Genomic DNA, 13,515 nt, shown 5'->3' with positions numbered 1-13,515 from the left:
GCTGAAAAGAACTCCAGATCTGAGAGAGTTCACGAAAGTATTGCTGTCATACAGACCAGCAAAAATAATCTCTCTCATCTTTTGTATCCCATAGTGTAGAGTTTCACGAAGTTCTTGTTAACCAAATAGCAGTAGACATGGTAGACATGGTATGTTGCCTTGCTCAACCTCTGTTCCAAATGCCTTCTGGTGCCTTTCCTTTACTGCAGACTCTGGAGAGCTAGGAGCTATGTTTCTCAGACTCCCTTGCAGCTAGAGTTTCAAATGTGATTTTGGTTTCATCAATCAGAAGTCCTCGTGTGAAATTTGAATTTGGAACTGAATTGTGTGGGGAGAGAAGCAGTGGGATCTGAGTCATCCATTTAGCAGGTGAGGATCTAGCAAACATTACGAGGCTCTGGAGCCAACAATTCTGGTAGGGCCTTCATGACTCCTGGACTGCAGTTGGGGTAGTGTGTTCATAAATGCAGCGATTTTGGTGGCAGCCTCCTGACTTCTAGCAGCTCCCTTATTGGGCCTATCAGAAAAAAAAAAAATTGTCCAAGGTTTGGAAATGGAGATTAGGGGCTGTCTTTCAGGGAAGGTGCTGGGTATTGTCTAGTGGAGCTTTATGGAATTTTCAGATGCTATACAAATGTGCACTTGATTGATTTTCTGTTGACCAGGTTATTTTACAACTCTGTAAGGTAGAAGGTTACTTGTAACAAACTACAGAAATGCAAACACTTCTTGTCCATAGCAAAGCAAATTAGTTTTTCTCTGATAGATATACAATCAGCTTTTGCCCTGAAAAAAAGATAATCCCAAACATTACTTTTTCATTGCCCTTGGAGTACACTAATGTAGGAACTACTAGCCACATGTGGCTGTTAAGCACTTTAATGTGGCACGTTTGAATTGAGATGTGTCATAAGTGTAAGATACACTCAGATTTCAAAGACTCGATATAAAAGTATGTAAAATAGCATGTTCATTTTATTTATTGTTTATATAGATTATATCTTAATATTTTGGATATATTGGACTAAATAAAATATATTGTTAAAATTAATTTGCCTATTTATTTTTACTTTTAATGTAGGTCCTAGAAAATTTTTAATTATACATGAGGCTCACATTACAAGGCTGTTGGACAGTGCTGCCTTGTAGAATTTTAACCAATTTTGCATCTATTATCAAGTTGAGTTCAGCATTCCTGATTGTATGCATAAATATATACGTGTGTGTGTCTAAATTCTCCTTTGAACCAGACGTAACATCTTCCAGGTTCCCTCATTAATTAATGTGTTGAATAGAAATCTTTGACACATGTCATATTGTATTTGCATGAGAATCACAGTTTTAACATTTTATACTTTAGCAGCCAATTCTACAGAGTTGCTCCAACAGGGCCATCCAAATCTGTTCTTCCAGCCCTTCCAGTGATTTTGTAAGGACCTACTTCGCTATATTAAATTCCATTGTAAAATAGCTAAGGTGGTTTTCATTACCTGCTACTGCACCCTGTCTGATACAATAGCTAAAAATTATTGAGTGCTTACTATTCTCTAGATATTGTGTAAAATGCTTTACACAGATTCTCTTGTTTAATCTTCATAACAACTCTCTGGGGTAGGCTATATACTCTCCTTTTCTACAGATGAGGCACTGAGAATTTAAGAAAGTTGCCCAAGATGACCAGTTAAGAAGTGGTAACTGGATTCACATCCAAGCAGAATGACCCGAAAGTCCACTCCATTACCACTGTGCTGCCAGCATTTATTTTCTTTTTACAAAATGAAACAGAAGAGCATATCTGTCACTTTGTTGACCTGGAAACGGTGGTGTGGCAGAGAAGCTAGAGGTTTCAATCATGCCTTCACTTCTTCTGCCTTCTCTGCATCCAGGCCCTTGATTCAGATTGGCTGGTTCTCAGAATCTCAGACATAGCTCATGCCTGGGTAGTTCTTCCAGACTCTCCCCCAGATGAGGAGGTTGAGTGACATACTATTTCCCACTGCAGCTGAGAAGCAACTCCACCAAGAACAAGAGGTTTTACTAGTGGAATTGCATTGAAGTGTGTGACTTGGAGGCTCACAGAGCTTGCTAAGCAGGCTGTCCATCATCTTTGGCAAAGGTAGAGAACAATTATGCTATAATAACTACTTTTAAGGGCCTGCTGGGTGTCAGACATCGCATTAGGCAATTTATATACGTTCTCTTTAATCCTTTCAATAACTCAATGAAGTGAGTATTATTATCCTATTTTAAAGATGAGGAATCTGGTCTCAGCTTAATTATGGATATCCTAGGATTCCCTTTATAATCACTGAACTCTTCACTAATCATGGGCTACATATTTAACAGAAACTTTAAACATTATATCAAAATACATTCAAAATGCTTGTATTGATAATAAAGAAGTATATGATATTATTTGTCCACGTGTAACTAAATAAGGAAACTTGCTAAAGAAAGGAGAATAGCAAAAATATTATATGCTATCCTTTCATTATTAATGCTAATTTGAAAGCTTGAAATGAGCAGACAACTCAATATTTTCCAACATGCATCACGTTAGCTTTTAATTCATTAGCTGTCTTTTCCTACTGTCTGCTTTCTTGCTGTGGTCTACATTTTATACTAGTGCTGCAGAGCTATGTGAAAGGATTATGCTGCCCCACTTTAGTCCCAGGAAATAGAACTGCTATGAATTATTAATAGTATTGGCTTTCTAATGCTTTAATTTCACCTCTTTGTTTCGGAGAAGGATATTAGTTAAATGGGATTTTTTTTTTTTTTTTTTTTTTTTTACCACTCCAGGAGCTTACTACATTTTGTAGGAAATGCTCACTTGAGTTATAGAAAAGATGGCCTTATGTTGATTTCCACCTCTACCTGTGATGCATCCTCCAACCATTCCATTCCTCTGTATCCTTGCTCAGTGATAGGTTAATAGGGAAGTTTTCAAACTGTGCTCTTCAGAGCCCTTGGGATTCCCCAGTGGTTCTCGAGGTGCAGCTGGCAGAGAGAAAGGCCTGGGGGGAAGATTCTGCACCCCTAGGCCCCAACCATTCCCTTGTTCAGAGAAGCACTTCACTGCTGCTATAATCAGTAAGCTTTTGTGCAAGATTATGTTGGAAGAAAGGTTTCTTTTCTTTAAAAAGGAGCTTAAAAATCCTGAATTAATACAGCAAATACAATAAATAGTAGGTGTCTGTACATCTTTGGGATACTAAGAAAAATGTCCAAGGATTTTTATTGGATAATCACAACATGTATGAGCATATACAACCAATTGTGTGCTGAATTTGACCAAGGCGGCAGCATATCAGGTGACTGGGTTTGCAGGATGGACTTGGTCCTCTTGTGGTGTTGAGATAGTCACCCTGAACTGAGTGAAGTTGGTTACTATGTTTATTTATGTAGTGAGTAAACTCACAATCACAAGAAATGCAGTAAAATCTGGGGGCTGGCAAAAATATTGATACATGGACAGATTCCCATGAACCACAGGCTTATATTCAGCTTATTAGGTCGATCCATAGGCTTCTAACTTTCTTTAAGAGACTGAATATTGTCATTATTTGAGTTATTTCATAGGGGACTTCCATCAGCAAAATATTTACTTATTTTCTGTAATAAGAGCAACCATTTCTTTACCTTTCAAAGAGTGGGGGGAAAAAAACAGGAGGGTTTTGTTTTGTGTGAGGTAAAAATCAAAGAGTTAACAGGTCGTGCTCAGGGTTCCTTTCTGTGTGTGGACTGTGTAGACCCTAGAAATGCCCCTTCCTCTCATGCATGGAAGCTATAGACCTGAGGAGGGCAGGCAGATGACAAAGACTCCATTCATTCAGTAAATATGTATTGAGTGCCCATTATCACTGGGCATCATGCTAGACGTTGGGGATACAATAGTAAGACTCTGACCCTGCCTTCTTAGAATTTGCATTCTAATGTGGAGGAGGCACGTAGTGAATACATAAACAATCATATAAACATAGCAATTATAGAATGTGGCAATTCCCATGATATACACAATAGCATGGGAGTGGGGCCCTTTTTAGATAGGGGCAGTTAAAGTAAGGTCTCTGAGAGGGCAAAAACCTCAGTGCATTTTAGAAGGCCACAGCTGGCCTCTTTGCTGGCTGCCAAGGCCATAAATGTGTGGCACTTACTGTACTTGACAGCTAAATGAGTGCCATCTGCACCCACGAATTAGAGACAATGCTGTGGAAACCCTGAGGGGACCAATAGTTGGTGATTCTCTGAACAGGAACAGAAAAACACAGCACAATTAATTTATTAAATGAAGAGATTTTTTCCTTGGTCACTTAACATTTATCAGCACTCTGTTTATTCATTTCTTTTTAATGCAAAGATGGCCTGAAGAATACTTAAAAGTAATATGTGCAAGATCATTGTCCTTTGCCATTCCATAAAAAATTGTTCTCACAACTGTGTACAGTTCTCATCAACCACGTAAGAAATGTATCCATAATGGAATTCCTGTTTCTGTTATTTCTTTATAATTGTTAACGGCAACATGATTTTGGTAAGAGAATTAAACTTTACAAAAATTAGTTTTATTTTCAAAATTTCTACATAAGGCATTTATATTAGAGTGAAGGGAGAACATGGTTGTCAAGTAACATGACTTCTGTCAATAGAATTTTCCAGTTTATATTCTCATTCTTTCATTTTTATTCATTGAACCTTCTTATTGTTTTTTAAAGCCTACCAGCGGATCATGTTGCTTAAATAAAAATACCTGAAAGATATATGCACACAAAGCAGACTCAGATTTACAGCAGAAATAATGGACTTGAGTCTTGTTCGAGAAAATATAATTCACCCATCCATCCAACCATCCATTCAATATTTATTGAGTCTATGAAACTGATAGGTAAAATATGCTGGAGTTAAGAGCGTGTATTAGTGTGTTATGATCATGTTGGGCGCACACAGTTCATGATTCAATCTTTCTCTGCAAAGTTACTGTAGCAATTCTCTGAAAGGCATGTGAGTAGCCAACATGTGGCTAGAGAGGCTAAAATAAAGAGCAATTTGAAATTATCCACTGTGTTAAAAATTGACTAACAGAATGAATTCTGGAAAAATACATGGGGTGGTTTACCTAGGCAACCACAAAGAAAAGAAAAGAGAAACTATTCTATCACCAAGGAAGTTCAGTAAGCCATCTGATTACAATATGAGAAATCACTAGTTTCTCTGTATACCAGTTTAAAAATATGATGATTAAAAAGCATCTTGTTCAAAACAGCAAGAAAAATAGAACATATCTAAGTATAAACTTACCAAGAAATATACAGGACCTGAATTTAAGCAAACAAAATTTTAATGAGGAACATAAAGACTTGAACAAAAGTAGGCAAAATTGTTACTTTTTTTAATACAGATTTCTTGAAGTTTAATAATTTTTTGAAGTAATTCAAGAAGATCAGTCAAGAGAATGTATTTCTTTTTTCACAAAAGACATAGTTTGGTTTAATTCACTGTAATTGGTTTCTAAGTGGGTTTTTAAAAATAATTTACATAGATTTCTTTTTTGTCTTGCTTTATGAGAAATACTGATCAGCATATTGCTTCTTTGAAAAGAGGAGTCAAATCACCCAATTCTTTGTGAGAAATAAATAAAAATTAATTATTGACTTTACTTTATTCATAATCAATACTCTTCATAAATACTTTTTATTCATAAATATTCATGAAAAAGTAAAAGCAATATTGAATAATTTAAATACATATAACTTTAAAATTATTTTTAAATTTTTATTTTATATTGGAGTAGAGTTGATTAACAATGTTGTGTTAGTTTCAGGTATACAGCAACGTGATTCAGTTGTACATCTACATGTATCTATTCTTTTTCAAATTTTTTTCCCATTTAGTTTATTACAGAAGACTGAGCAGAGTTCCCTGTGCTATACAGTAGGTCCTTGTTGGTCATCTATTTTAAATATAGCAGTGTGTATATGTCAATCCCAACCTCCCAGTTTTACCTTTTCCCTTTGGTAACCATAAGTTTGTTTTCTAAGTCTGTGAGTCTATTTCTGTTTTGTAAGTAAGTTCATTTGTATCATTTTTTTTTAGATTCCACATATAAGTGATATCATATGATATTTATCTTTCTCTGTCTCACTTACTTCACTTAGTATGATAATCTCCAGGTCCAACCATGTTACTGCAAATGCATTATTTCATTCTTTTAATGGCTGAGTAATAATATTCCGTTGTATATATGTACCACATCTTCTTTATCCATTCATCTGTTGATGGACATTTAGGTTGCTTCCATGTCTTGGCTATCATAGACAGCGCTGCAATGAACATTGGAGTGCATGTATCCTTTCAAACCATGTTTCTCTCTGGATATATGCCCAGGAGGGGGATTGCTGGATCATATGGTACCTCTATCTCTAGTTTTTTAAGGAACGTCCATACTGTTCTCCATAGTGGATGTACCGATTTACATTCCCACCAACAGTGAACCTCACTTTTCCCCACACCTTCTCCAGCATTTATTGTTTGTAGACTTTTTGATGATGTCCAGTCTCACCAATGTGAGGTGATATCTCATTATAGTTTTGATTTGCATTTCTCTAATAATTAGCGATGTTGAGCATCTTTTCATGTGCCCCTTGTTCATTTGTATGTCTTCTTTGGAGAAATGTCTATTTAGATCTTCTGCCTATTTTTTGATTGGGTTGTTTGTTATTTTGATGTTGAGCTGCATGAGCTGTTTGCAGATTTTGGAGATTAATCCCTTGTCAGTCGCATCATTTTCAAATATTTTCTCGCATTCCATGGGTTGTCTTTTCATTTTGTTTATGGTTTCCTTTGCTGTGCAAAAGCTTTTTGAGTTTAATTAGGTCCCATTTGTTTATTTTTGTTTTTATTTCCATTACTCTAGGAGATGTATCAAAAAAGATATTGCTGTGATTTATGTCAAAGAGTGCTTTTCCTATGTTTTCCTCTAAGAGTTTATAGTATCAGTTCTTACATTTAGGTCTTTAATCCATTTTGAGTTTATTTTTGTGTATGGTGTGAAAGAATGTTCTAATTTCATTTTTTTGCATGTAGCTGTCCAGTTTTCCCAGCACCACTTATTGAAGAGACTGTCTTTCCTCCATTGTACAATCTTGCCTCCTTTATTGTAAATTAATTGACCATAGGTGTGTGGGTTTATTTCTGGGCTTTCTATCCTGTTCCATTGATCTATATTTCTGTTTTTGTGCCAGTACCATACTGTCTTGATGGCTGTAGCTTTGTAGTATAGTCTGAAGTCTGGGAGCCTGATTCCTCTGGCTCCATTTTTCTTTCTCAAGATTGCTTTGGCTATTCGGGGTCTTTTGTGTCTCCATACAAATTAAGATTTTTTTGTTCTAATTCTGTGAAAAATGCCATTGGTAATTTGATAGGGTTTGCACTGAATCTTTACATTGCCTTGGGTAGTAAAGTCATTTTGACAATATTGATTCTTCCAATCCAAGAAATGGTATAGCTTTCCATCTGTTTGTGTCATCTTTGATTTCTTTCATTAGTGTCTTATAGTTTTTGGAGAACAGGACTTTTGTATCCTTAGGTAGTTTATTCCTAGGTATTTTATTCTTTTTGAGGTGATGGTAAATGGGATTGTTTCTTTAATTTCTCTTTCTGATCTTTCGTTGTTAGTGTATAGGAATGCAAGAGATTTCCATGCCTTAATTTTGTATCCTGCAACTTTACCAAATTCATTGATGAACTCTAGTAGTTTTCTGGTAGCATCTTTAGGATTTTCTATGTATAGTATCATGTTGTCTGCAAACAGTGACAGTTTCACGTCTTTTCCAATTTGGATTCCCTTTATTTCTTTTTCTTCTCTGATTGCCATGGCCAAGACTTCCAAAACTATGTTGAATAAAAGTGGTGAAAGTGGACATCCTTGCATTGTTCCTGACCTTAGAGGAAATGCTTTCAGCTTTTAACCATTGAGAATGATGTTTGCTGTGGGTTTTTCCTATATGGCCTTTATTATGTTGAGATATGTTCCCTCTATGCCCACTTTCAGGAGAGTTTTTATCATAAATGGGTGTTGAATTTTGTCAAAAGCTTTTTCTGCATCTATTGAGATGATCATATGGTTTTTCTTCTTCAATTTGTTAATATGGTGTATCATATTGATTGATTTGCATATATTGAAGAATGCTTCCATCCCTGGGATAAATCCCACTTGATCATGGTGTATGATCCTTTTAATGTATTGTTACATTCAGTTCACTAGTACTTTGTTGATGATTTTTGCATCTATGTTCATCAGTGGTATTGGCCTGTAATTTTTTTTTCTGGTATCTTGGTCTGGTTTTGGTATCAGGGTGATGATGGCCTCAGAATGAGTGGGAGTGTTCCTTCCTCTGCAATTTTTTGGAATAGTTTCAGAAGGATAGGTGTTAACTTTTCTCTGAATGTTTGATAGAATTCACCTGTGAAGCCATCTAGTCCTGGACTTTTGTTTGTTGGGAGTTTTTAAATCATGGTTTCAATTTCAGTACTTGTGATTGGTCTGTTCATATTTTCTATTTCTTCCTGGTTCAGTCTTGGGAGATTGTACCTTTCTAAGAATTTGTCCATTTCTTCTACATTGTCCATTTTATTGGCATATAGTTGCTTGTAGTAGTCTCTTATGATCCTTTGTATTTCTGTGGTGTCCACTGTAACTTCTCCTTTTTCATTTCTAATTTTATTGATTTGAGTCCTCTCTTTTTTTCTTGATGAGTCAGGCTAAAGGTTTATCAATTTTGTTTATCTTTTCAAAGAACTAGATTTTAGTTTCATTGATCTTTTCTATTTTTTTGTCTCTATTTCATTTATTTCTGCTTTGATCTTTATGATTCCTTTCCTTTTACTAACTTTGGGTTTTGTTTGTTGTTCTTTCTCTAGTTGCTTTAGATGTAAGGTTAGGTTGAGGAAAGAACCTCATTTTAAATGTCTATGTATGCACTCCAGTATCTAGAATATACCTTGCATACAGTGCTACTTAAATACTTATTGAATTGAATTAATGGGTATTATTGGATTATGTGGTTCTTTTACACATTAAGGGGGAGTGGGAAAAAATATATATCTCATTCCAATCACATCCTCACTAATTAGATATAAATTTGTGTAAAAATTTGTGACTAGTTATTTTTTGGCTAGGAGAACTCTTATGTCTGCCATCTCCAGACCTGAGCCACCCCTATTCAAGGGCAAGGGCAGCACATGAAGAGTGAGGTCTTAGGGCTTGCCAAGTGACAGATAACCAGAATACTCCTAGGTGAGTAGGCAGGTCAGGCAAGGCAGTTCCTAGCAACATGGATGGCATGTGTGTAGCCATGGCACAGAGTGGCCCTCCCCAACACACACACACACACACACACACACACACACAGTGTAAACAGAGCTGACTCACCTAACAGCATGACCATTCTCCTACCAGTGGTGTAAATTCCTCCTTGGCCATAGGTCTAGCCAGTGAAGAAGTTCTTGGTGGTGTTGAAGATCAACTACAGGTAGATAGTCAAGCTCTCAACTAGTTAAATACACAGAGCTCAGGTGGATTAGTCATTGCAGCTTTGATGTCCACTAGTCCAAGTCCTGGACTCGCTGGTTCCAGTTCCTCTCTTATTCTCTCTGGAGCCAATTCAAATATGGCTTTCACTCCACCAAAACTGTTCTTGTCAAGGTCATCAGTGACCCCTGTGTTGCTAAACACAATGGTCAATTCTCAGTCCTCACCTTACTTGACCTGCCAGCAGTGTTGTGCCAGTTGATCTCTCCCTGTTCCCAGAGGGCTTCATTTGACTCTCAGGACACAATGCTCTCCCAGTTTTTCTCCTACCTCACTGGATGCTTTCTTTTCCTTTGCTGGTTCTTCTTCTACTTCCTGAGCTCTTAACATTAGGATGCCCTACAGTGCAGTCTGTGGACCTCTTTCCTTTTCTATCTACATTCATTTTCTTGGTGATCCCATCCATTCTTATGGCTTTCAATGCTGTCTATCTACAGACAAATTCCAAATTTCATCTCTCCAGCCAGATTCATAGATCCAGCTGCCTACTCAACATCTCATTTAGATGTTTAACAGACATCTCAAATTATTTAACATTCCATAACTGAACTTCTGATCTTTCCCCCAAATCTGCTCTTCTCTCAGTCTCTCCATTTCAGTAAATGACAATTCCATCCTGTAGTTGTTTTTCAAACCAATTGTAGTTTTTCAAACCAATAAAACCCCGGTGTCATCCTTCAGTCTCCTCTTTTTCTCACACCCACATCCAATCTGTCAGCAAATCTATTGACGATACCTTCACAGTATATCCAGAATCTGATCACTGTCACCACCACCACTGCTCCTACCCTGGGCAAGTTACTTAACTCTTCTGTGTCTCTTTCCTCATCAATAACTTAGGAGGACTAATGGACTATAGCTTACAGGGTTAATGTGTGGATTAAAGGAAATAGTATATGTAAAGAATTTAGCACGGTGCTGAGCAAACAGGTAGTGCTTCATAAATGTTAGCTTTTATTACTATTGGCCTTTCTTTTCTAGAAGGTTTCAAGGAGATTTGACTGGTAATATTGAAGCCATCAACCCTTTTCATAATAACTGAACTTCATTCTTCAACACATGCAATTTTGATTTTTAAGATTTCAACTAAATGAGTTGAAGAAAAGAAAATGTTGCTGTGCTGATGTCTTAGCTTATGAAAAAGAACAAAAGTAAAAGTTCACCTTACCCAGAAAAATTGTCACAAATAAGAATCAAAAAGGGGGTTAAAACAAACTACTATTTGTAAAATAAATAAGATACAAGGATGTAATGTACAGCACAGGGAACATAGCCAATATTTTATAATAACTTTAAGTGGAGTGTAATCTATAAAAATATTGAATCACTATGTTGTACACCTGAAACTAATACAATATTGTAAATCTACTATACGACAATAATAGAGTTAAATAACACAAGGGCAGTTTTGAATCATTGTCATTCTTCTCCAGCCTGATTAAGAGTAATTTACAGCTAGTCAGACAACTTTAGCTTAGAAAATATTCTTAATTCAAGGTTATGTGAGATTGTTACATATGATACTGCACAGCTGTATACAGCACTAGCTTCACAACCTCAAAGACTTTTGGGGATATGAGGAAACTTGTAGACTGTTTCTACAACTGGGATAACAGCCATCATTTGTATAAAACTGCCTCCTATTATTATTAACCTGTAGTCCCACTTAATCTGTCACCCCAACTAATTATTAGTAGGTAGAAAGATTCTGGAAAATCCTTAACAATATCTGAGGTGTTAGCAATATTACAGTAATCTTGGAATTTATATGAAGCATCTCAGGTAAGTACCAAATGTATAAATTATCACTTATTAGTGATATCATGTATAAATTAGACACATGATATCACTAATAAGAAAAAACACTATATAAGCAGAAAAAGTTTCAGAACATTTACTCTCTTTAATGCACTTTGCTAATATATGTGGTAAGAAATCGTTTTTGAATAGATAAGAAAATATTCATCTAATTTTATTTTAATGTTTAAATAAAGAATAAATGTGATTTTTCCATATTCTTTCATTCTTTCTCTCTCTCTCTCTCATTCTGCACATACATATATATATAATCTACCATGTGCTGGGTAAGGAGAAAAACCCATGGTGCATTGTTTTTCTTCTTTATAAAAATATTTTTATCCTTTTGCATACAAGAGCTAGGTAGTAATGGCATCGGATGTTTTAAGAGGAGGGAAATAACCCCAATATAAAATCATCTGGAGTTGACTGACTGTGCTTAATTTGTCATTAGCTTTTCTTTGTCCACATTTAATTATATGTTAAACTCTGTGGTATTCTGATATAAAATTTTTACATTGTACAAATCATGTATATATTTCACATTATATGCAAAAGTTACTTAGTAAACGTAAACTCCCATTATTACTCATCGTGGGATCATTTTAGCTAGTCCATATATACTTAAATGCTAATTTTTATTTGTTTGTTTATTTTTGTAGGAAGTCCTGGCTGAGCAATGTTGGAAGTCCTAGTTCTCGCATTGATCGCACGAACTTTTCCAATGAAAAAACCATCTCTAAACTTGAATACTCTAATTTTAATATTCGATACTAATAGGAGAGAAATTAAAATTGTAATGCTCATACTGCACAAAGACACTATGTATTCTTAAGTCTATATACTACAATGATAGTAGCAGAGTAGGGTAAAAAAAAAAGGAACTTTCTGTTCTGAAAGCTACAACATTATATGTTACTAAAAATGTCTGACAGACACTGAAATAGTTTTACTCAAATATGTTTTTAACAAGCCAAAACTTAGAATTCTAAAACTTAAAATGTCATTACAAAATATTTAATATGAATATTTTACTGTATTTAAACTTGTCTCATGGAATCTTTATTTCTAATATTATGGCATACATGTTATTTGGCTGGACATAAAATAAAGTTAACCATTTAAAAATTATTTTTAGGTATTGTCTGAATTGCATTCTAAAATCTCTGAATAATAATTTGTTGTTAAAGTTGAATAATTTGTTTGTTTAATAACAACAACAACAAAATAACCAGGAGTTAGATATAAATGTATATGATGATCAGCATAGCCCTAAAATCAATACAGAGTTTCAAAAACTCCTCTGGTTAAATGAGAACATGATTCAGTACTTTGGTTGGAAGTACTTAATGCTTTCTAGGAACTATATTGTTCTGTATAGTGAACAGATGAGTGAAGAGCCCACACTGATAGTGTAGCAAGCTGCAATGTTTATACCCACAACCACCCACAATGGATGTCCTATGAACCAGAAAAGGAACTGAGAGTCTAAATAAATCATACTATCCCCCAAACTTGGCCTATCATCTGGGGATTTTCACATACAGATGATAATTAAGCAACATAGTATTTTAAGGGGAAGGTTTATTCCTATACTACAGAATTATACTCTGGAAAATGGGAGACCTTTAACTCAAAATACTGGGGAATTTCAAATGTTGTAGGTATATACTTACATATTCCTTCAATGATTTACAAGTTTTTATAACAATGGAATCCATTAAAACAAAGGTTTACATGGAATTTTATACATAAAGCAAGTGGAAAAGGACTAGTATGATTGAAATGGGGGTCCGTGGAGCCCTGCACACTTGGTCTCAATTTTCCCTCCTGCATCTTGTCCTCAGCAATTGTCCAGTAATTTCAAATGCCTTGGGAATACAGGCTAGAAACCACCATTCTGTATCTATGGAGCAAATCTCTATTGCTACACTCCATGGCATAGAGAAAGAATTCAGGCCTCTCTTCTCTACCTGCTGCAAGATTAGAATTAAGGAGATGAAACATGGGCTGACTTTTGTTCACTTGAATGGTTAATTCGATGATAATATTGATATCAAATGTATATAAGACAATACAATTTTAGGGAATGACATTTTTTTAAAACTTTCCAAATACACTTAAAGGAG

At 35.4% G+C, this 13,515-nt stretch overlaps 1 protein-coding gene across 1 annotated transcript in view; it reads left to right on the top strand.

Annotated features, from left to right (window-relative positions):
* The window catches only part of ACYP2 (acylphosphatase 2), a 174,266-nt gene extending 161,749 nt beyond the window's left edge, over positions 1-12,517 (top strand). The window contains exon 4 of the mRNA XM_007190020.3: positions 12,049-12,517. Within this exon, the coding sequence (XP_007190082.1) occupies positions 12,049-12,163 (115 nt within the window). The 3' untranslated portion in view covers positions 12,164-12,517. The remainder of the gene's footprint in view (positions 1-12,048) is intronic.
* Positions 12,518-13,515: the final 998 nt, after the last annotated feature.

This window comes from Balaenoptera acutorostrata, chromosome 12 (assembly GCF_949987535.1).
Source record: "Balaenoptera acutorostrata chromosome 12, mBalAcu1.1, whole genome shotgun sequence".
Classification (NCBI taxonomy): domain Eukaryota; kingdom Metazoa; phylum Chordata; class Mammalia; order Artiodactyla; family Balaenopteridae; genus Balaenoptera; species Balaenoptera acutorostrata.
This window is presented reverse-complemented; position numbering and strand designations above follow the sequence as displayed.